Raw genomic sequence first — 23,295 nt, 5'->3', positions numbered from 1 at the left:
TTCTTGGGGGTGGGGAATGGAATTCATTGTATTTGTTTATTTTTTTATTCTTGGGGGGGACTGTGGGAGGGGTCTGGAATGGTTGAGGGACAGCTATTGGGGAACTGTGGGGGGATCTTGGAGGGTTAGGGTTCACGTTTTTTTGGACTGGTGGGAGATCTGTCAACGTGCCCTTGAGCAGGGCATTGACCCTGGATGAATCTGTGTGTCACTCTGAATGGGAGTCTGTTGGATGACTGGTATGTTGTAGTTGCTGAGTGGCTTTACTGCAAGTATATTGTATGTTTCGGATATTCAATTAAAAAAAGAAAGAAGAAAAAAGAAAATGAGCTGACCAAAGTCTGGGCTGTCCAGAGAATTTCATATGCAGCAGCTATTAAAAGGGTTGAGGGTTTGAATGGTGCTCCTGAAGAGTCCATTGTGGTGGATAGAACTTCACTGCAGGCTGCCGAGTTTGCCTTTCACCAGCAGGATCCTGACATTTTCTTCTTAAGGCTAGGGGGCAGGATTCGGAAGTTCGGCTGACTGACGTGCCCAAAGTAAACTGCCTGTTACTCAGGCCCAGAAGCTAGGATATGCATATAATTGTTAGGATTGGATAGAAATACTCTAAAGTTTCTAGAACTGAACTGAACTGAACTGATATGGCAGGCGGATATCCGAGGAGAATCCATCCGTAAATATTTCCGGGCTTGTTTTTTGAAAAATGACTTAGTAATTGTAGTTTTTCAAGGTGGTTCTCATTTTGGACTGTAGTCATGTGGCGCGAGCGGATGAGGGCGTGGATGAGGGCCCGGATGAGGGCATGCACCTTATTATTTATCTCCGGTATTGAACATACTACATTCAGTCATAAATTGTATAATTTATTTACATATTAGGGTACCTGAGGATTGATTAGAAACGTTGTTTGACTTGTTTGGACGAAGTTTATTGGTAACTTTGGGGATTCCTTTGTATGCATGTTGAACGAGTGGAACGGGTGGATTACTGAATCAAACGCGCCAACTAAGCAGACTTTTTTGGGATATAAAGAGGACTTAATCGAACAAAACAACCATTTGTTGTGTAGCTGGGACCCTTGGGATTGCAAACAGAGGAAGATCTTCAAAGGTAAGTGATTTATTTTATTGCTATTTCTGACTTTTGTGATGCCTCTGATGGTTTGGAAAATGTTTTTAATGCTTTTGTATGCGGGGCGCTGTCCTCAGATAATCGCATGGTATCCTTTCGCCATAAAGCCTTTTTGAAATCTGACAACGTGGTTGGATTAACAAGAAGTTAAGTTATGATGTAGGACACTTGTATGTTCATGAATGTTTAATATTACAATTTTTGTATTTTGAATTTCGTGCTCTGCAATTTCACCGGATGTTGTCGAGGTGGGTTATTAGCGCCCCACTAGGCTACATTATGAGTGGTGGTGAGTAGATGTGCTTGTTTTGAGATCAAAGTGAGAGCTGCATGTAGCCATGTATGCACATTTGTTCATATTATTTGCAAGTTAAAATGAGTTATTAGCCTAGTTATAGCTAATTTCTAGCATAATTGGTCTGGTTCTCTGTAATAATGGTATGGGAAAAATAAATACTTTTATTTTGTCAAGTGGTTTCTTGCATCAAACAACCTCCTTGATAAACATGTTTTTTTTTTTCAAAAGTCTCATGTAATGTAGGCATTGAACACTACTGTGGCTGAATGATAGAACAGCTATTTGCATATATAAATATTATGGAATGTGTTTTTCTCCGTTGTTTGTAATGGTAGGCCACTCTGATAGACCTACCTGGCCACTGTTAAAACTGTAACTTAAAGCGATATCAGACCTCAGGTTAAGCCCCAGATGCAGACAGTTCAAAATAACAAAAACGTATTACAAAAACAGGGGGCAGGCATACGACAGGTCAAGGGCAGCCAGAGGTTGTCACGTCCTGACCTTAGTTCCTTTTTTATGTCTCTATTTTGGTTTGGTCAGGGCGTGAGTTGGGGTGGGCATTCTAGGTTTTTTACTTCTATGTGTTTGTCCTGGGATGGTTCCCAATCAGAGGCAGCTGTCAATCGTTGTCTCTGATTGAGAACCATACTTAGGTAGCCTGTTCCCACCTGTGTTTGTGAGTAGTTGTTTCCTGTTTTGTGTATTTTCACCTTACAGGACTGTTTCGTGTCGTTCATGCTCTTTGTTGTTTTTTGTCATTCAGTGTTCAGTTTATTTCATTAAATTTACAATGAACACTTACCACGCTGCGTGTTGGTCCGATGATTCCTATTCCTCCTCATCAGACGAAGAGGAGATTCATTACAGAGCTCAGTAATCCAGAGCAGAGTCCGAAAGGTACAGAACAGGAGCAGGCAGGCTCAGGGTCAGGGCAGGCAGAGGTCGGTCATCCATGGCAGTGTTACAAGGTACAGAGCAGCAGGCAGGCTCAGGTCAGGGCAGGCAGATGGTCAAAACCAGGAAAACTAGAAAACAGGGACTAGAGAGAACAGGAGTAGGGGAAAACCGCTGGTAGGCTTGACGGAGACAAGACAAACTAGCAACAGACAAACAGAGAACACAGGTATAAATACACAGGGGATAATAGAAGAGGTGGAGACAAGCACAAAGACAGGTGAAACCAATCAGGGTGTGACGAGTGGGTACAGCAGTAAATGTGCACGAGAAGTTGAACAGAATTTTTGCGTTCAAGTTTGTGCTCAGCAGACCTGAAATATGTTCAGAGCTAAATTGTTTTTGAGGGAACATTGGACACAGGGCTTCAGTAAAAAAATCTATTTGCCGAGGCTAGGCCTAAATCAATATGCTGATAAAACCCTCGGCCTAACAGGTTTGAATTGGAAATGTAATATGTGGGCCAATGACAAGTCTAATTCCATGATGAGCCATGCAAACTGTAGAATTTGAGTTAATTGGCTTTAGGCCTAAATCTGCAACAACAAAGATCTGGGGGATGTACCCTAGATCCCCGGCTATAAATCCTGAATATATTTAAGTACGCCTATAGGTCAAGGCTTTGTACTGTACACCTTTACCAACTTGAAGAAGGCTCCCTGGTCTTCTGATTATTCCTTGTGCTACGTTACTATCAGTGACGATTTTAGCATGTAAATCTAAAAAAACAGTCCCCACAAACTGTTAGGGCCGACATAAAGAGTCCCAACAGAAGTCCCAACACCTTACCACTGTTACACCTGGCTATCAGCGGAGGCTTGTCTGGCAGTGAAACAGTTAATTCAGCCTCATTTACTACCTTTTAAAAAAACATAGCTGATATGGCTGACTTGCTTAAACAAATGTGGTTTCTACTGACAATTGAGATGTACAAAATATGGCATAAGGGGACGACAAGCAAATAAGAGGCAATCAGTCATTTCAATTAAGACAATAACGAGCGAGCTATGATGGACGTAGTCAATATAACTATTTGTACAGTACTTTTGAAATGTACAGTGACATAATTCAAAACATGGGCCATTCTTACAGTATTCTCCCTGTACACCAAGTCATAACTGCGGGATAAATAAAGGGGGCATATAAAGCAGACAATGAAAGCTCTTAAAATATTCGATGATGACATTTCTCTAAAAGAGGCTATAGGCTACATGTGCACCAGCAAGTCTGAACAGTAGGCAAAATTAGCAGGGGAAACGGGACCAAATTATTAGGGTGGGGCATATGGGCTACTAACAGCTTACTACCCAACATATACTTAGTATTACTTTCTTTGCTACAGTGTACATATCTCCCTGGCATAACATTTATGCAAGACATTTTTGGACTCACCTTGTTGTGCTGTACTCACTTGAGCAGGAAGCTGGCGTGGCAGTCCTTCATGGGCAAATTTTGTCATCGAACTTTGTCATCAAAGTCTGGTATTCTCTGGATTTATGGTGCTTTCAAGACAACTGGGAACTCTGAAGAAAACAAGGCTGAATCATGATGACGTCAGTAATCTTCAGATTGGCGCTCTAGAAAGAGGCCACCGTTTCTGACTTGCAATTCCGAGTTGGATGACCGTTCAAAATGTATTTTCCCAGTCAGAACTAGTTTTTTTCCCGAAGTTCCCAGTTGTCTTGAACTCACTGAAATCAGATTCCCCAGTTCTGAGTTTCCAGTTGTTTTGAGGATGTCATGCTGGATTGACACCATGGCCAATGTTGAATGTTTATCCTTTTAAGCTTGGAAAAGAGACCCTTAAACCCAGACTTGGACCACACACCCACTCCACTGAATAGCAGGCTATTGATTGCTTTGCAATGCTTGCAATTAGCCACTGACTCCTTACAAACCACTCATTGTTGAATTTGCGATTTCCAACTTGTTGTGTAATGTTTATGTCCAATGGCCGATGAGCACCGATACGTTTTATCTATAATTTCTCTTCATTAATTATCTTCATATGACAAGGATTAAAAAGGATTTGCCAGTAGATTGTCGACTTGATTTAATATGATGACTGCTAGCATGCTAGCTAAGATCAGTCCAATCAAAACTGCTGTAGTTATTGACATCATTTTCTGTGGCCAATGACCTTGAGCCTTCTCGGATGGGCACTTCTAATGTAACTCCATGGCAGTACCTAAGACGGCTTACATTTTCGTGCTCTAACCTTAGATTTGGCGGTGACGTAGTATGCCCATGAGTGACAGAACACTGAGCCAATCACGGCGCAACTAGAGAACATTACCAACCCCTACGCTCCGTTTTTTCCACTGGCTGTTTTTTCTACTGGCTGACTGAGCTTGGCTGAAACACCTGCATTTTGGAGCTACCATATGCAAGAAAGCAAAAAAGAGACGAAGTTTGTATGTGGCTTTTTAAACATATATTTTTTAACAATGTTTGCAAGCTGGTATGTTACACGCATCAATGTTAAAATAACATGCAAAACAAGCATCCCCACCAAAAAAATAAGCCGAGGCCCGCTGATTATCGAGGAGGAGTGTTGGAAAGATCTTTCAAATAGGCTACTGTGAGGAACTATTATCATTCACATGGAATACAAAAAAATATTGTGTTGTCTTATTGTGTGAGGTGAATAAAAAATGAAGCTCAGTTTATTAGTGGTGGTGATACGTGCAGCAGGTCAGTTAGCCTACCTGCATGCGTGCTCATGCGCGTGCTCCCCGTCAACATTAAGAGGACAGAGAAACCAGACATGTTCATTGCTCACATGGGGTCCTTCAAACAAAATACAATGACAAAATGGACTAAATAAAAAAATGATGGTAGGAAATAAACCAAAACTTGTTTCTCACAAGTGTAGCAGGTTGTGAACTCTGCAACCAACTTATCCTCTCAGAGAATGAGAACATAAATGACTGCAGGCCTAATTAATCCAAGCATGAACAGAAATGTACATAACCAAATTATGGGAATTAATGGTAAATGTACTACTACTGGTGACAAATGTAATGGGGAGTTGATCAAAATAAAGGATCAATGGGCAAACAATTAGTACAATAAAACAATGAATCTGCAAGAATTGGCGTGAGACAGCTGAGCATATTAGGGAGAGCTAAGCGCTGAAAAGAAAACATGCCAATATCTTCACCACACACTCCTCCCCTTGTTCTTGTCTCAACATTTAAAATTATACACAATAAATGATCTTCACACATATTTGACATGCATTGCTTTTCAGTCAATAATCAGCTAGGCCTATTGCCACCCGTGCTGCCCAAATTGAAAATAAATCCAATCAAATTTGATTTGTCACATGTGCTGAATACAACAGGTCTAGCTAGACCTTACAGTGAAATGCTTACTTACAAGCCCTTAACCAACAATGTAGTTTAAGAAAAATAAGTGTTAAGAAAGTATTTACAAAAGAAAACAGAGAGGGGGAGGTCTACATGCTTGTGATTTGAAGCTTTACAAGAACCTAATGATCCTCTGTGGCTTAATAATGATCTCTGGTGAAGCATTATGAATGACTTGTATTGATTTTGTATACAGTAACTTTATAATTTTAGCAAATGTATTTCAATTTACTTTAAGCTGTTACCTAATCATGTCCTATGCTTAAACCACTCATCACATTAGGATTTTTTTAAAATCTGACCCGGCACTGAGCACCATCTACTCAAAACATTTTTCCGCTGCTATAACTCTTTTCATGCATACAACATTTTGCCACTTTTGGTGACTTGACCTAAATGGCATACTGTATGAATATGAACATAGCCCATGATTTATGGCCGGTAGGGGGGGGCGTGGAGGAGGGCAGTGGCGGGGGAATTCTTGTGATATCCTCAGCAGTAAAATTTGAGCTTAATTTTCAAAAAGAAAAGTTAAGTCGCTTTCGAATGATGTGTCACTTTCTATTTTCTGACCGAAATAGTTGGATTGGGTACAATTTAAGCTCCCCAAAACAACCGCTCAGAGTTTAATACCAGTTTAACCCTTAACCCTAACATAAGGTACGAATTGCAATGTGTAACATTTCATAGGAATTGTAATTCGAAACATATCATACGAAATGTGGGACGGACATCTCTAAATGAATACATACCATACGAAACGTAACATATCATACTAATTGGAGTGTTCCAGATTTACATTTACTACATCATGTATACTACCCCTGCGTACAGGTTGCAGCTGCGAGGTTTGACCGCATGGGACTGACTGCTTTCTGTTGAGTGAGTTCTGGAATGCTGCCTTACTGCGCAATCCCTTCATACAGCTGCAGGGAATATATGTCCAGCACTGTGCGCTCCGCGCTACCACAGTCCACTATGGAACGGAACGGGGATGACTGGCACAGGACCGAAGGAGAAAGAAGACACCACAAGTCCCAGGATGACGGGTTACAGGAGCGAGATGCTGTATGTTCTGGAGAAGCCCCAGATGCGAGGCGAGGAGGAGCGGCTTCGAACTTTTGAAAACTGGCGGAGGGACACACCAGTCACCGCGGGCAACCTGGCCAGAGCGGGATTCTATTTTCTGGGGACAGAAGATAAGGTTCAGTGCTTCTGTTGCGGAGGGATCCTGCGGTACTGGGTCCATGGGGACAGTCCGATCCTCGAACACAAGAGGCACTTCCCCACCTGTAGTTTCGTGCTGGGTAGGGCCGTTGGGAATATCCCGCTGTTTTTCGTTTCCAGGTCCCCTTCTGACTCCGTGGACGGTCAGCTGTTGAGCCAGCTCCAGAGGATGACCGTGGACGACCAGGGAACGGCCGGGCAGGCTGTCTACCCTGAGATGGAGTTAGAGGAATCCCGGCTCACCACATTCCACAACTGGCCCACGGGTGCTGCGGTCCAGCCCAATGTTCTGGCGAGGGCAGGATTCTTCTACACAGGTACGCAATAGTCTTTGTTGATGGTGACAGTGTGTTGTGAATTGTTTCTGAATTTCTGAACTTTTCTGAATTCTGTTGGGTACGTTTAATAACTTACTTCTTGCTTTTGGTTCCCTATAAAGTCCCATTGAGGTTTGTTGAAGCTTAGCTTTTGGATAAAGTTAAGCACGCCTTGGCAATTACGCATTTGCTATTTGATATTCAGAAATAGCAGGGTAGTGGAACTGTGGTCACTACGAGTTTCCAGTCTTTGTGTGTGAGTTCATGTGACAATAGTGACGCTGAGTCATGTATTTGTGGACAGAAAAAGCTGGATAGGACTCGGACTGCGTAAAGGAGAAAATACTATTGCTGTAGTGCTTAGACTGTTGTGGCATTTAAAGCTTAGAAATTAAAGCGACTATGAGAGAGAATTAGAGAAACTACTTTTCCTTTGTTTGGAATTCAGTTTTTGAAATGCAATAATACAATCCACATTCTCACAGCAGTTTTGGGTGTGTATCATTGTGAACATTTGTCTCATTGTTCTTGTGTACACACAGTTTCCCCTCGGTGTGTACTGTATGCATATGTGTGTTTGTTTGTGTGGGTGTATGAGTGTATTTGTATGTATGTGTACGTGTGTGTGGGAGAGAGAGAAAATGTGTTCCTTTAGTGTGTGTCTAATATTCAGGTAAACTCTGTGTCAAGTGATGATGATATGTAAGTGCTGTGATAATACTTGGTCTGTGTCCCTCACACTCCTAGGCCACGGTGACAACGTAAAATGCTTTCACTGTGACGGAGGGCTGAGGAACTGGGAACCTGGAGATGACCCCTGGCAGGAGCATGCCAAGTGGTTCCCACGGTAACACACAACAGCACCAACACACACTACCTGTAAAAAGGCAATCTGTAATGCCTTTGACTGTGTCCACGGTGCGGCTGGGTCAATAGGCTACTTCTTTCCTTCCTCAGATGTGACTTCCTGATCCAGACGAGAGGACGTGACTATGTCAGTAACATCCAGGCTACCCACTTCCACAGAGAGACTGTGGTAAGTACCTTTATACCTCAGTGTTGTCCTTCACTCTCATACATTGTCATACCAAAATCAAACAGCATTTGCATATTCATAATGTGCCATCATAACCGTTGTGGTCGCTGCAGTGTGTTGGGGCACTACAGAATAGATCCTGAGGGTGGATTTGTTTTCCAGGGTGGGTCACAGGCACCGGTGTCTCAAGAAATTACTTCAGAAAATGGTGAGTCCCAGAATACAAAAGAAAACATTGAAACTTACATTACATCCGCTTCATTCTCTTGACCACCCCCAAATGAAATGACAGGGTAATCCGCCCCATGTGTTAACCTGTGCTGAACAAACACAATAAATATGGATAGCGAATACGCTGCTTCCCCGAAGGCTGCAGACTAAGAGGATGTAGTATTTCATAAGTGGGACCTTAATCATGTGAATGTAGCTGGATAATCACAATACTGCTTGTTTCAGCTGTTTTAGAGAACAGGCAGAGGAACAGATGGATCCCTCAGTGGTGCTTTTCAATTGAGCTATTAGAGCACAACTGAAAACTGCATTTCTTCCTGTGGATAAATGTGTGTCAGAGGCGATGTGGGGCCCTGGGTTGCCTACTCTATCGAGCCACACACCCTGGGGTACTGCTCTCTCTACTGGGCTGTTTATCAAATGATAGAATGCACACACTTGTCATCACATACTGTTGCTGAATCTGCACTGCTATCCATCTGTTTTTACAGGAGTGGGAAAAGGTCATTGCTTCTGCTTGAACATACATATCTCTTTTGGTTTTCTCACGGAGAGAGAGATTGGTTAGAGGTTAGATATATATTTTTCAGTGCTATTGGTTTTCAGTGAAACTCTCTCTCTCATATATATAATTTTCCCCCACTTCCCACCTAACACCTGTCCTCTTTTTCCTCTCCCCCACCCTCCATTCCTCTCTTCCTGTCCTCTTTTTCCTCTCCCCCTCCCTCCATTCCTCTCTTCCTGTCCTCTTTTTCCTCTCCCCCACCCTCTATTCCTCTCTTCCTGTCTTCTTTTTCCTCTCCCCCACCCTCTATTCCTCTCTTCCTGTCTTCTTTTTCCTCTCCCCACCCTCCATTCCTCTCTTCCTGTCTTCTTTTTCCTCTCCCCCACCCTCCATTCCTCTCTTCTTTTTCCTCTCCCCCTCCCTCCATTCCTCTCTTCCTGTCCTCTTTTTCCTCTCCCCCACCCTCTATTCCTCTCTTCCTGTCTTCTTTTTCCTCTCCCCCACCCTCTATTCCTCTCTTCCTGTCTTCTTTTCCTCTCCCCCACCCTCCATTCCTCTCTTCCTGTCTTCTTTTCCTCTCCCCACCCTCTATTCCTCTCTTCCTGTCTCTTTTCCTCTCCCCCACCCTCCATTCCTCTCTTCCTGTCTTCTTTTCCTCTCCCCCACCCTCCATTCCTCTCTTCCTGTCTTCTTTTTCCTCTCCCCCACCCTCCATTCCTCTCTTCCTGTCTTCTTTTTCCTCTCCCCCACCCTCCATTCCTCTCTTCCTGTCTTCTTTTCCTCTCCCCACCCTCCATTCCTCTCTTCCTGTCTTCTTTTTCCTCTCCCCACCCTCTATTCCTCTCTTCCTGTCTTCTTTTTCCTCTCCCCCACCCTCCATTCCTCTCTTCCTGTCTTCTTTTTCCTCTCCCCATCCTCCATTCCTCTCTTCTTTTTCCTCTCCCCCACCCTCCATTCCTCTCTTCCTGTCCTCTTTTTCCTCTCCCCCTCCCTCCATTCCTCTCTTCCCTCTTTCTTTTGATACCTCTCCCGGCATCTCCTCCCTCTGCCAGACGTGGTGGGTGGTCTGGGCACAACCGCAGTCATGCTGTCTCCTGTGGTCCAGACCGTACTCCAGATGGGCTTTGAGGCTGGCCTGCTGGAGAGTCTGGTCCAGACCAAGTACCTGCTGACCGGCCAGCACTACACCTCCGTGTCTGGCCTGGTCACTGACGTACTGGCTGCTGAAGAGGAGGACAGGACCAGGGGGCTGCAGAGCAGAGTCCAGGGTAAGGATGGTGATCATGATAAGGATTATATTAAGAATGATGGATTGGATTTATATAGAGCTTCCTGATGCTCAATGCACATTGTAAGGCACTTACAGAAAAACTGCATGATTTCACATGTGGAAACTTGTTTTTGGAACAGTTCCCATGTGAACACGTGTAGTTTCATGATCACGTGTAGTTTCATGATCACGTGTAGTTTCATGATCACGTGTAGTTTCATGTTATCACGTTGCTTTACATGTTGTCACTTTATCACATCAACTTCACGTAAGATCACATTAAATCATGTTCTTGAAAAACTTCACATGATCACATGTGAAATTCATGTATTTTTTCCATAAGGGTGGCAATGGGTTCTTTTAGATAGAGCAAATGTCTATAGAGATTGACCCTTACTAACCCCTGTGAGCTATACCCAGGCAGGTGCTGCTAATATACACCCTGGTAGTGGGTGAAGTACTTGTCTTGGGGTATGGCCCAGCATATGGGCTGGGTAGAGTCCAGGGACCCACAGAGCAGGGGTAAAGGCCATAACTTTAATAAACAGCCTAAAGCTTTGTAATTACACTTTTACCCTAAGGGGTGTTCTAAAAATAGCCTGCTGAGACCCATGTTGATATTTTCAACTCTATTTTTACACATCCCTTTGATATTCTCGTGCATCTGAATTGATTGGATTGGATTGACACTGAGAATCAACAAATGGAGACTCTTGTTAACGATGTAAATAGATCATGTCACCGTGTGTAACCATGTGTCTCACCCTTGGTTACTGTTTGTGTTTTCTGTCCCATCAGAGCCGGTGGAGAGACAGGGTCCCAGTGCAGGAGGGGTCAGGACACAGACACCCATCAGAGAAAAAGGTCAGAGATCATATCACACACACACACACACACACACACACACACACACACACTTGTAAATTCATGTTTGTATTTCAGCAGTGGGAGACTCCACCCCTGAGGAGCTCCTGCGTCAGCTGCAGGAGGAGCGGACATGTAAGGTGTGTATGGACAAGCTGGTATCCATCGTCTTCATCCCCTGTGGTCATCTGGTGGTGTGTAGCGACTGTGCTGCCAGCCTGCGTCACTGCCCCATCTGCAGAGCCACCATCAGAGGAAGCGTCCGAGCATTCATGTCCTGAGAGTCACATTCAAGTACAAGACCCTTGTGTGAGTCGGAGTGTGTATGTGTGTATATTCGTATGACAAAAGTATACCTAATACACCAACACACAATATCCTTGTTTCACTTTTAGGCTTTTGTTTGCCTTTGACAAATGAAGAGAGATTCTACAACCCCTCGGGGCGGCTCATCTTTCTATAGGTGCTGTGAGAATTTTGTGAAAATGTCCCCTGGATTTTAGATGCCTGACAGATCTGACCCATTCTCCTAACCTCAATACTGTTCAGCTGTTGATTTGCCCTGCTCAAAATAACCTTCAAAATCAAAATGGCTTCTTTTTGGCTGTAGTAAAAGTTGTTGAATATATTTATTTTGATACAGTAAACGTATTTCCAATATCATTATTGGTGTTTACAGAGATCAACTGGCAGAGCAAGAGTATCAGTCCAACTGCACATCAGATTACAGTTAGTTTGTACAAATACTAAAAATAATCCCTAAAACAAATGACCCAGAATTGGTTTATTAAAAGTACACATCATTTGGCCTCCTGAGAGGCGCAGCGGTCTTAGGCACTGCATCGCAGTGCTTGAGGCGTCACTACAGACCCGGTTGCAACCCGGAGACCCATGAGGTGGCGCACAATTGGCCCAGCATCGTCCAGGTTAGGGGAGGTTTGGCCGGCCATGATGTCCTTGTCCCATCGCACTCTAGCGACTCCTGTGGCGGGCCGGGACGCATAAACATGCTGACACAGTTGCCGGTTGTACGGCGTTTCCCCCGACACATTGGTGCGGCTGGCTTCCGGGTTGGGCGAGCAGTGTGTCAAGAAGCAATGCGGAATGGCAGGGCGTGTTTCGATGGACGCATGGCTCTCGACCTTTTGCCTCTCCCGAGTCCGTACGGGAGTTGCAGCGATGGGACAAGACTGTAACTACCAATTGAATACCACGAACTTGGGGAGAAAAAGTACAACATTTGTTTATTAACAAACTGATATTTACACTATTAAACACAGCACAGGTCTGGACAAATATGATTACATAATTGAGTCACATGAAGAGGACTACAGAGGATACAAAATAAAGACAAATACAAATAGAAAAACAATTATCTACAAAGTGGACTTTTTTTCCAGTGGTATCCATTACATGACCACAATAGGCTCCAACTAACCAATGTCAGGCTCTTCCATTCCCTGTTGCAGAGGCTGTTTTGCATTGAAAGGAAAAAAAAACTGTTCCTGTAAATCAAATTATTTTAGGTGTCTAAAGATATTTTTTTTATCAAGACATAATGTGCAGTGTGTGTTCGCTGTCGGTAATGATCCTGGCTACAGTTCATAAAGTGTATCTGGTCCTTTGTTCATAAGTATTGACAGGCAGCCATGGCTTGGTATTGATAAGCTTGGGGTTTATTCATTGGAGTGCAACAGAGTATTACAGATAGAAATGTAATGCATAGAGCTGGCATTATCTATGACAGAATGATGTCTATTGCACAATACATCTATATCTGAATCTTCTGTAACATTGCACTGTCCTGAAATGTTACATTTACACCTCAAATTATACCTTATTCCCTATATAGTGCACTACTTCAGGATATCATTTGGAACAAGGCCCATGGTTTACAATCATTATTTTTGCACCATCACTGAAGCCACTACCACTGTTCTGCAAACGCATTCATATGAAGCCAATATCAGTTGAGAGACAGCTGTGTATTTCATAACATCAGCTCAGAAGCCTGTCTATCAAGCCCACAAGGGGATAAGGTGTTGGAAACAATGAGACTGAACCAAATTCCAGTCTCCATACGTGCTGTGTTCAAGGCTCTTTTGATTAAGCAGAAAACAAGCTTTGATTTAACAAGGGTATTCATCACATTCATGCCACAGCAGATTGCATCAAGACAAATGATACAAATAAATGCAAATGAATGTAGAGGCTTCAGTTGGAACTAAGAAGTACATTTGTTCTTCTGAACGGCGTCAGGTATAAGACTGAGTGGATAGCATGGAGATAAAGAAGTATACAGTGAGATATAGGCTTCATACATACATGCAGGGTGGTAACCTTTCTATGGGGTCCAGTAGGCCAATAACCCAAACGGTGTATTATATCTTATCAATAAACAGTATGCCATGAAACCCTAAATGACAAAGCAGAGGGCTTTGTTGAAGTCCAGAACAGAAACATGGGGGCGGCAGGGTAGCCTAGTGGTTAGAGCGTTGGACTAGTAACCGAAAGGTTGCAAGTCCGAATCACCGAGCTGACAAGGGACAAATCTGTCGTTCTGCCCCTGAACAGGCAGTTAACCCACTGTTCCTAGGCCGTCATTGAAAATAAGAATTTGTTCTTAACTGACCTGCCTAGTCAAATAAAGGTAAAAAAACCACAACATATTCAGTAGTATTTGAATGTGTACATGACTACATTCAACAGCAGGGGGCAGTAATGATACACAGGAAGATTAAGGCAGAAAGTGGACAGTCCAGGGAGATGAGGTGCTCTTAGGCACGGATCTATGATCAGTCGCCCCTTCTCAAATCTTAATGAGGGATGAAACCCAAAACTCACCTTAGATTAGTGTCTAGTGGCAACTCCATTCTACTCATAAAGGGACACAGCCAAAGACCCAGGCAGTTACACACTCTGTAACACTAAGTCCAAATACGCCCCCATCTTAAAGTTTGGACAAAATAGTTTATGTCTATGGATTGTGGGATAACTGCTCCCCAAACCCACAGAGACCCAAACATACAATAGATTATTACCGTATAATACAGAATATCCACAGTTATACAAAACCCATTCAAACATGCTATGAAAAAAGGACTAAAATGTATCACAGTTGAATCATCGATCTATAGATGGAATGATAGAGAAAACAGGTGGTGTACACTATGGCTCTGCTCTCTTGCTTTGCTATTCAATACCTTTGTATGGAGGGGAAATGTAGACAAACTACCTCTCATATCATACTATTCTGGATAGAAAATACAGGGGGCCACACAGTGTATGACTTATGATCAACTGTCAAACACACAAACCCTCACAGTAGTTGGAGGCAGTTGGGTTTTTGGACAGGGGCTTTAAGACACATCTAAATCCTGACACAAACCTCAAAGCTCCACACCATTAACTGTTTCCTTTCATTCCATCCCGCTCTACAGTTTACAGATTAAGTCTACTGAAACACTGTATATCATAACCAGTCACATCACTGTGAGTAAGACTAGATGAACAAAGACTCAAACATTATTGCCTGTTACTGTAATACCTTAAGCTATCTCTGTTATGAGGTTGTTGTTGTTTAGTTTGCATTTCAAAACCCTGACTCAGTCTTTTTCCATCTTTTTTTCCTCTGGTTCTATTTTTGACTGATGCCCCTGTAGGTTTGGTTGCTTTGTTTCCCTACCTCCCTCCCTCCCTCCCCGTCTCCCACTCCTTTCCCCCTTCCCTCCCTACCTCTTACTGCTTTTCCTGTGTATTTATGTGCACAGATCCTGGCCTCAAGTAAACAGCAGAACACAATAGTTCATTCCATTCCAACAGGCTCAACTGTAATTCAGCCTAAGAGGATCTGTGACCAAGCCATAATAACACTCCAAACCACAAAGCCACAGACAGCGAGGCCTTTCAGACCAGAGAACAGAAGGAAGGATGAACTGTCGGGTTCACACAAGTTTAAGTGTGTGTGTATATACATATATACAGTACCAGTCAAACATTTGGACACACCTACTGATTCCAGGGTTTCCTTTACAAGTGTTTTTATATTGTAGAATAATAGTGAAGACATAAAAACTATGAAATAACACATGGAATCATGTAGTAAGTAAGAAAAGTGTTAAACAAATCTAAATATACTTTATATTTGAGATTCTTCAAAGTAACCAGCGTTTGCCTTGATGACAGCTTTGCACTCTCTTGGCATTCTCTCAACCAGCTTCAGGAGCTAGTCACCTGGAATGCATTTCAATTAACAGGTGAGCCTTTTTAAAAGTTAATTTGTGGAATTTCTTTCCTTCTTAATGCGTTTGAGCCAATCAGTTGTGTGGTATACAGAAGATAGCCCTATTTGGTAAAAGACCAAGTCCATATTTGGCAAGAACAGCTCAAATAAGCAAAGAGAAACGACAGTCCATCATTACTTTAAGACATGAAGGTCAGTCAATCTGGAAAAATTCAATAACTTTTAAAGATTCTTCAAGTGCAGTCGCAAAAAATATAGAGCAATATGTTAAAACTGGCTCTCATGAGGACCGCCACAGGAAAGGAAGACTCGGAGTTACCTCTACTGCAGAGGATAAGTTCATTAGAGTTAACTGCCTCAGAAATTGCAGCCCAAATAAATGCTTCACAGAGTTCAAGTAACAGACACATCTCAACATCAACTGTTCAGAGGAGACTGTGTGAATGAGGCCTTCATGGTCGAATTGCTACAAATAAACCACTACTAAAAGACACCAATAATAAGAAGAGACTTGCTTGGGCCAAGAATCACGAGTAATCAACATTAGACCGGTGGTCTGAAGAGATCAAATTAGAGATTTTTGGTTCCAACCGCCGTGAGATGCAGAGCAGGTGAATGGAATATCTCCACGTGTGTGGTTCCCACCGTGAAGCATGGAGGAGGAGGTGTGGGGGTGCTTTGCTGGTGACACTGTCAGTGATTCATTTAGAATTCAAGGCACTATTTTTACCAGTATGGCTACCACAGCATTCTGCAGCAATACGTCATCCCATCTGGTTTAAGCTTATTGGGACTATAATTGGTTTTTCAACAGGACAATGACCCAACACACCTCCAGGCTGTGTAAGGGCTATTTGACCAAGAAGCAGAGTGATGGAGTGCTGCATCAGATGCCTTGGCCACCACAATCACCTGACCTCAACCCAATTGAGATGGTTTGGCATGAGTTGGACTGCAGAGTGAAGGAAAAGCAGCCAACAAGTGCTCAGCATGTGGGAACACGTTCAAGGCTGTTAGAAAAGCATTCCAGGTGAAGCTGGTGGAGAGAATGTGAGAGTGTGCAAAGCTGTCATCAAGGCAAAGGGTGGCTACTAATTTATTCCATATGTGTTATTTCAAAGCGTCAATGTTTTCACTTTTATGCTGCAATGTAGAAAATAGTCATAAAGAAAACCCCTTGAATGAGTAGGTGTGTCCAAACTTTTGATTGGTACTGTATATATAGCTATGATCTATAGATAGATCACTAGTCCTGCTAGAACAATGGACAGAAATACAGCCATTGACAGCTGGTACTGTACGTCTCTGTTGTCGGATGCCGTTTGTAGTTCTAGATAAATAATTTATATTCGAGTACACAGTAAGAGATCAGGCCCATGTTACACTGTAATTACCCCCTCCCCATCCCCCAACCCTATCCTCTCCTTCCCTCCCACTAACAACAGAACTGGGAGGTACAGTCATCATTAAGCAGAGCACCAGGAATTTACATGTTTGAAGGACTGAAGAGATGTAGAGAACCAGAGGAATGTCTGGCCTGCCCCAGTGAATTCTCGGACGGTTGTTGTGTCAGTCAGAGCGGCCACTTTGTTTCCATCGGAACCTGCAATGTTGCCTTCTGCCCTATTTACGTAGACCTGGAGGTGATAGAACACAGAAGACAGTGAGTGGGTGAGGAACACATGCACATGAGTACACAGGATTTCCAGTACATTTATTATCTAGGCTTTATATCCCTAGTGCTGGAGGAGGGGAAAACATTCCTTCTGTCTCATTTGCAACAGAGATGATGAAGCTATCAGGAGAGATGTCCTGCAGGCTAATAATACTTCCATTTGGGCTAAGGGAAATTAAAGGACTGACGCCACTGCCCAAATTGTTATTAAGTTTCCTGCATAATTGAATAGATCATTCCAATGGAAGCTGTGATGGTGGTTATAAGGCAGGGAACCTCCAATCCATGGTATTATCTACAGGTAACTGCCAAAATAAAGGAAACACTTGAGTAAATGAGGTACACAAAGTATGTTGAAAGCAGGTGCTTGCACACAGGTGTGGAATTAACATCTCAGCGTGCTTAGGGTCGTATAAAATGCCCAGGTGCCCATTATTTCGGCTACCATGGCAGGAAGAAGAGAGCTCAGTGACTTTGAAAGAGTGGTGATTGTTGGGGCAGGTTTAGCAGGAGCTTCAGTGATGAAGACTGCTGAACTTGCTGATGTTTCATGATATGGCCGTCGCAGCCGCCAGAACTCAACCCAATTGAACACCTGTGGGAGATTCTGGAGTGGTGCCTAAGGCAGTGTTTTCCACCACCATCAACACAACACCAAATGATGGAATTTCTCATGGAAGACTGGTGTGGCATCCCTCCGATAGAGTTCCAGACACTTGTAGAATCTATGCCAAGGTGCGTTGAAGGTCGTCTGGCAGCTTGTGGTGGCCCTATTAAAACAATATGTTTGTGTTTCCATTATTTGGCAGCTACCTGTATGTCTATATGGATAAATGCACAAACACACACACACACACACGCACACACACAATGACATGACAAACCTACATATTCCCCTGAGCCTTCAGACAAGATATAGCAGGTTTAATAGTGTTGTTTACTCCAGTCAGGCTTATTCATTCTCCCACACAGAGCTAGCAGAACCAGAAAGAACGTTAATACGAGTCACAGAAGAATAGTCTACCATGATACGGTTTTTATCTACTTCATCCCAATAACAAAACCTGTACAATTCATATATTTATTGATTTTATATGGGCTAATCTTTAATGAAAACACACTGGGCTGATGTGTTGAGGTATTGAAGTGCATGGTTAACTGGATCAGACAGGAAACCTAACTCTAGACTCCCACACACTAGCATATTTCTCATATTCACCCAACCAGACAGGGAGCCTAACTGGCTATACAGTAGCCTATTTCTCATATTCACCCACAGACAGGGAGCCCAACTGGCTATACACTAGCCTATTTCTCATATTCACCCACAGACAGGGAGCCTAACTGGGCATACACTAGCCTATTTCTCATATTCACCCACAGACAGGGAGCCTAACTGGCTATACACTAGCCTATTTCTCATATTCACCCACAGACAGGGAGCCTAACTGGCTATGCACTAGCCTATTTCTCATATTCACCCACAGACAGGGAGCCTAACTGGCTATACAGTAGCCTATTTCTCATATTCACCCACCCAGACAGGGAGCCTAACTGGCTATACAGTAGCCTATTTCTCATATTCACCCACAGACAGGGAGCCTAACTGGGCATGCACTAGCCTATTTCTCATATTCACCCACAGACAGGGAGCCTAACTGGCTATACACTAGCCTATTTCTCATATTCACCCACAGACAGGGAGCCTAACTGGGCATACAGTAGCCTATTTCTCATATTCACCCACAGACAGGGAGCCCAACTGGCTATACACTAGCCTATTTCTCATATTCACCCACAGACAGGGAGCCTAACTGGGCATACACTAGCCTATTTCTCATATTCACCCACAGACAGGGAGCCTAACTGGCTATACACTAGCCTATTTCTCATATTCACCCACAGACAGGGAGCCTAACTGGCTATACACTAGCCTATTTCTCATATTCACCCACAGACAGGGAGCCTAACTGGCTATACACTAGCCTATTTCTCATATTCACCCACAGACAGGGAACCTAACTGGCTATACACTAGCCTATTTCTCATATTCACCCACAGACAGGGAGCCTAACTGGCTATACACTAGCCTATTTCTCATATTCACCCACAGACAGGGAGCCTAACTGGCTATACACTAGCCTATTTCTCATATTCACCCACAGACAGGGAGCCTAACTGGGCATACACTAGCCTATTTCTCATATTCACCCACAGACAGGGAGCCTAACTGGCTATACACTAGCCTATTTCTCATATTCACCCACAGACAGGGAGCCTAACTGGCTATACACTAGCCTATTTCTCATATTCACCCACAGACAGGGAGCCTAACTGGCTATACACTAGCCTATTTCTCATATTCACCCACAGACAGGGAACCTAACTGGCTATACACTAGCCTATTTCTCATATTCACCCACAGACAGGGAGCCTAACTGGGCATACACTAGCAGACGTGTTGGTGAGGATATTAACACCTACCAACATGTCCCAGATGACACCCTATTCCCTATTCCCAGAGCCACATACCTTTATCACTGGCCATTTACAGTCGGAACATGTCCAAAGCTCTGTCCTGTTTTCTCTGGGACCATATAAAATGCCCCGACCCCTATGACATCACACCATGGAACCAATGATCTGCTGTCATTTTTAATTGCGTGCTTGTTAGGTGAAAACTGAAAAGCCGATCAGAGTGGAGTAATTAAAGGGCTTAATCCAATTAACACTGTGTTAACAAAGAATAAGTTACATCTTAATTCATCTCAAAGACGAGCTGCAGAGAAACAAAGTCATGCAAGAGAGAGTTCTCAGCACAATGGTAAAGGTCCTAGCTCAGAGAAACATGAGAAGAGCTATTAGAATACATAACACTATGTACTGCCTAGACTCCCTTTGGAAGACACGATACAGTGTTCATATAATGAAAACTAACTGACACATACACAAACATAAAAAACTCACAGACAAGAAAAAATAACCCCCCCCCCACACACACACACACACACCCTACTTACAGGTACATGGGCTTTAAGAGGAGATGGGATGGTTTCTCATTGACATGGTAGAGAGGGAGGGGGTCAAATCCACCAACAAAATCAACTGAAAACAAAAGGATCAAATGGTAAAATGACAAATGTGATCAGAAGATGACAAGACATTGATAGGCAGAAAGAAACCATAGTAAAACAACATTACATGACAGATATGGATTGAAAAAATGGAAGAAAACAATAGTGATTATGGCAAATTAAAGTAGAGAGAAAAGAGCCCAATGCTACAAAACACAGAGTTAGACCTACAGCATGAGAGGGCTCAAAGACAAGTGTTGACATTCCAAGGGGGTACCAAAAAATACATCCAAAAACACACAATTCCATATTTCTATTGACTATCTGAGGTAGAGGAACACTTCTGTGAGCCCAGGGCACGATGCGAGAGCTGTCAAAATAAGCTCTTTATCGCTGAAAAACAGAGGGTGACCTTCACTAAGTGACAGACCGACAAACTAACTCTCTGTTTATTTACTCTGAAAAAGAGAAGTACAGAGTGCTGAAAACAGTCAGAGAGAGGGAGAGAGATAGATAGGGGAAAAGAGTAAGGAAAGGACTGTTCACTGACACAGAGCCAATGAGATTAGGTTAAAGGAGTGTGTGAAAACAGCATGTGCGTGTATTATCTCAATGGATCTGAGAGCCCAGTAAACACCACAGAGGACAGGATACAGTGAAACTGGCTCAATGGATCTGAGAGCCCAGTACACACCACAGAGGACAGGATACAGTGAAACTGGCTCAATGGATCTGAGAGCCCAGTAAACACCACAGAGGACAGGATACAGTGAAACTGGCTCAATGTATCTGAGAGCCCAGTAAACACCACATAGGACAGGATATAGTGAAACTGGCTCAATGGATCTGAGAGCCCAGTAAACACCACAGAGGACAGGATACAGTGAAACTGGCTCAATGGATCTGAGAGCCCAGTACACACCACAGAGGACAGGATGCAGTGAAACTGTCTCAATGGATCTGAGAGCCCAGTAAACACCATAGAGGACAGGATGCGGTGAAACTGGCTCAATGGATCTGAGAGCCCAGTATACACCATAGAGGACAGGATGCGGTGAAACTGGCTCAATGGATCTGAGAGCCCAGTAAACACCATAGAGGACAGGATGCGGTGAAACTGGCTCAATGGATTTGAGAGCCCAGTATACACCATAGAGGACAGGATGCAGTGCAACTGGCTCGTTTCAACAGGACATTAATTTGGTGGTGGTTCTTGAAGATAACTAATCCTGACAGAAGTGGTTCCACTTCGATAAAAACATACACTGAGTAGTGGTCAGGAAACTGCTCCACTTGGAACAGTTGTTTTATGAGAGATTCAAACAGACAAACAGAATATTTGAAGTAAATTGTAGGGACTAGAGTTCCTGATAGGTCAACTTATCTGTAGATAAAGATTAAAGAGGAGTGACAAGCTATTATGTCTCTCTCTTCTGGCTCCATTCCAGCTCCTTGGGATTCTCAGTTTCCCCTCAGCCAGTGATATATAGGCTCAGGAAGTGGCAGCTCCAGTAAGGTGAGTGACACGAACAAAGGTTGAACACACACACACACGGCTGGCCTGGACTTGTCTGTACCAGTGATTTTCTCTGCCTTGATTAGAGGTGAAAGGTAAAATATTGTTAGGAGATAATGATGGATATAATTTAATATATAAAGACACAGATAATGATGGATATAATTTTCTCCACCCCTGACCTCCCACATAGCAGAACAGTAAGACATAGAGCGAGAGAGAGAGAGAAAAGGGAGAGAGAGAGAGATTGACACGCCTGTCTTTGTGATTGTCTCCATCCACCTCCAGGTGTCTCCTGTTTTCCCCATTAGTCCCCGGTGTATTTATCCCTATGTTTCCTGTCTCTCTGTGCCAGTTCATCTTGTTTAGCAAAGTCAACCAGCGTTTCTCTTAGCTTCTATTTTTCCCAGTCTCTGTTTTTTCCTAGCCCTCCTGGTTTTTGACCCTTGCCTGTCCTGATGCCAAATCCGCCTGCCTGACCACTCTGCCTGTTCTGACCTCGAACCTGCCTATCCCCTTGTACTGTTTGGACTCGAACCTGCCTATCCCCTTGTACTGTTTGGACTTGAACCTGCCTATCTCCTTGTACTGTTTGGACTCGAACCTGCCTATCCCCTTGTACTGTTTGGACTCGAACCTGCCTATCTCCTTGTACTGTTTGGACTCGAACCTGCCTATCCCCTTGTACTGTTTGGACTCGAACCTGCCTATCCCCTTGTACTGTTTGGACTCGAACCTGCCTATCCCCTTGTACTGTTTGGACTCGAACCTGCCTATCTCCTTGTACTGTTTGGACTCGAACATGCCTATCTCCTTGTACTGTTTGGACTCGAACCTGCCTATCTCCTTGTACTGTTTGGACTCGAACCTGCCTAATCTCCTCTCCTTGTACTGTTTGGACTCGAACCTGCCTATCTCCTTGTACTGTTTGGACTCGAACCTCCTATCTCCTTGTACTGTTTGGACTCGAACCTCCCTATCCCCTTGTACTGTTTGGACTCGAACCTGCCTATCTCCTTGTACTGTTTGGACTCGAACCTGCCTATCTCCTTGTACTGTTTGGACTCGAACCTGCCTATCTCCTTGTACTGTTTGGACTCGAACCTGCCTATCTCCTTGTACTGTTTGGACTCGAACCTGCCTATCTCCTTGTACTGTTTGGACTCGAACCTGCCTATCTCCTTGTACTGTTTGGACTCGAACCTGCCTATCTCCTTGTACTGTTTGGACTCGAACCTGCCTATCTCCTTGTACTGTTTGGACTCGAACCTGCCTATCTCCTTGTACTGTTTGGACTCGAACCTGCCTATCTCCTTGTACTGTTTGGACTCGAACCTGCCTATCCCCTTGTACTGTTTGGACTCGAACCTGCCTATCTCCTTGTACTGTTTGGACTCGAACCTGCCTATCTCCTTGTACTGTTTGGACTCGAACCTGCCTATCTCCTTGTACTGTTTGGACTCGAACCTCCCTATCTCCTTGTACTGTTTGGACTCGAACCTCCCTATCCCCTTGTACTGTTTGGACTCGAACCTGCCTATCTCCTTGTACTGTTTGGACTCGAACCTCCCTATCTC

General features: G+C 43.5%; 2 protein-coding genes and 1 long non-coding RNA gene across 9 annotated transcripts in view; 1 reads left to right on the top strand and 2 right to left on the bottom strand.

Moving 5' to 3' along the window:
- The first annotated feature begins 6,694 nt into the window (after positions 1–6,694).
- LOC118394885 (baculoviral IAP repeat-containing protein 7-like) lies at positions 6,695–11,988 on the top strand. 2 transcript variants are annotated; one of them, XM_035788500.2, is made up of 8 exons: positions 6,695–7,304; positions 8,052–8,151; positions 8,262–8,340; positions 8,503–8,548; positions 10,129–10,344; positions 11,145–11,210; positions 11,292–11,519; positions 11,606–11,988. In XM_035788500.2, the coding sequence occupies exons 1-7, from the start codon at positions 6,755–6,757 to the stop codon at positions 11,489–11,491; spliced, it is 1,257 nt and encodes a 418-aa protein (XP_035644393.1). In that variant the 5' UTR covers positions 6,695–6,754; the 3' UTR covers positions 11,492–11,519; positions 11,606–11,988. The 2 variants fall into 2 exon arrangements, with proteins under 2 accessions (XP_035644393.1, XP_035644391.1); XM_035788498.2 differs by having other exon boundaries at positions 11,289–11,519.
- Positions 11,989–12,428: 440 nt separating this feature from the next.
- LOC118395239 (sodium/potassium-transporting ATPase subunit beta-1-interacting protein 3-like) overlaps positions 12,429–23,295 on the bottom strand; it is a 152,177-nt gene continuing 141,310 nt past the window's right edge. The window contains exons 6-7 of one of the 4 annotated variants that reach the window (XM_052463974.1): positions 20,149–20,233; positions 12,429–17,090 (exon numbers count right to left, since the gene is read on the bottom strand). In XM_052463974.1, coding sequence (XP_052319934.1) covers positions 17,081–17,090; positions 20,149–20,233 — 95 coding nt within the window. In that variant the 3' untranslated portion in view covers positions 12,429–17,080. Of the gene's footprint in view, positions 17,091–20,144; positions 21,796–23,295 lie in introns of those variants that run through there. The other 3 variants (XM_052463976.1, XM_052463975.1, XM_052463973.1) reach the window with 3 other exon arrangements.
- LOC127907650 (uncharacterized) lies at positions 17,820–19,689 on the bottom strand. Of its 3 annotated transcripts, none has more exons than XR_008065324.1 (3): positions 19,511–19,689; positions 19,147–19,302; positions 17,820–18,572 (listed from the first exon to the last, which is right to left on the bottom strand). It is a non-coding gene; the product is annotated as an uncharacterized LOC127907650 (long non-coding RNA). The 3 variants fall into 3 exon arrangements; XR_008065327.1 differs by having other exon boundaries at positions 17,820–18,520; XR_008065325.1 differs by lacking the exon at positions 17,820–18,572 and adding an exon at positions 18,865–19,094.

Source organism: Oncorhynchus keta, chromosome 15, assembly GCF_023373465.1.
Source record: "Oncorhynchus keta strain PuntledgeMale-10-30-2019 chromosome 15, Oket_V2, whole genome shotgun sequence".
NCBI lineage: Eukaryota > Metazoa > Chordata > Actinopteri > Salmoniformes > Salmonidae > Oncorhynchus > Oncorhynchus keta.
Note: the sequence above shows the minus strand (reverse complement) of the source record. Positions and strands in the feature narration are given on the sequence as shown.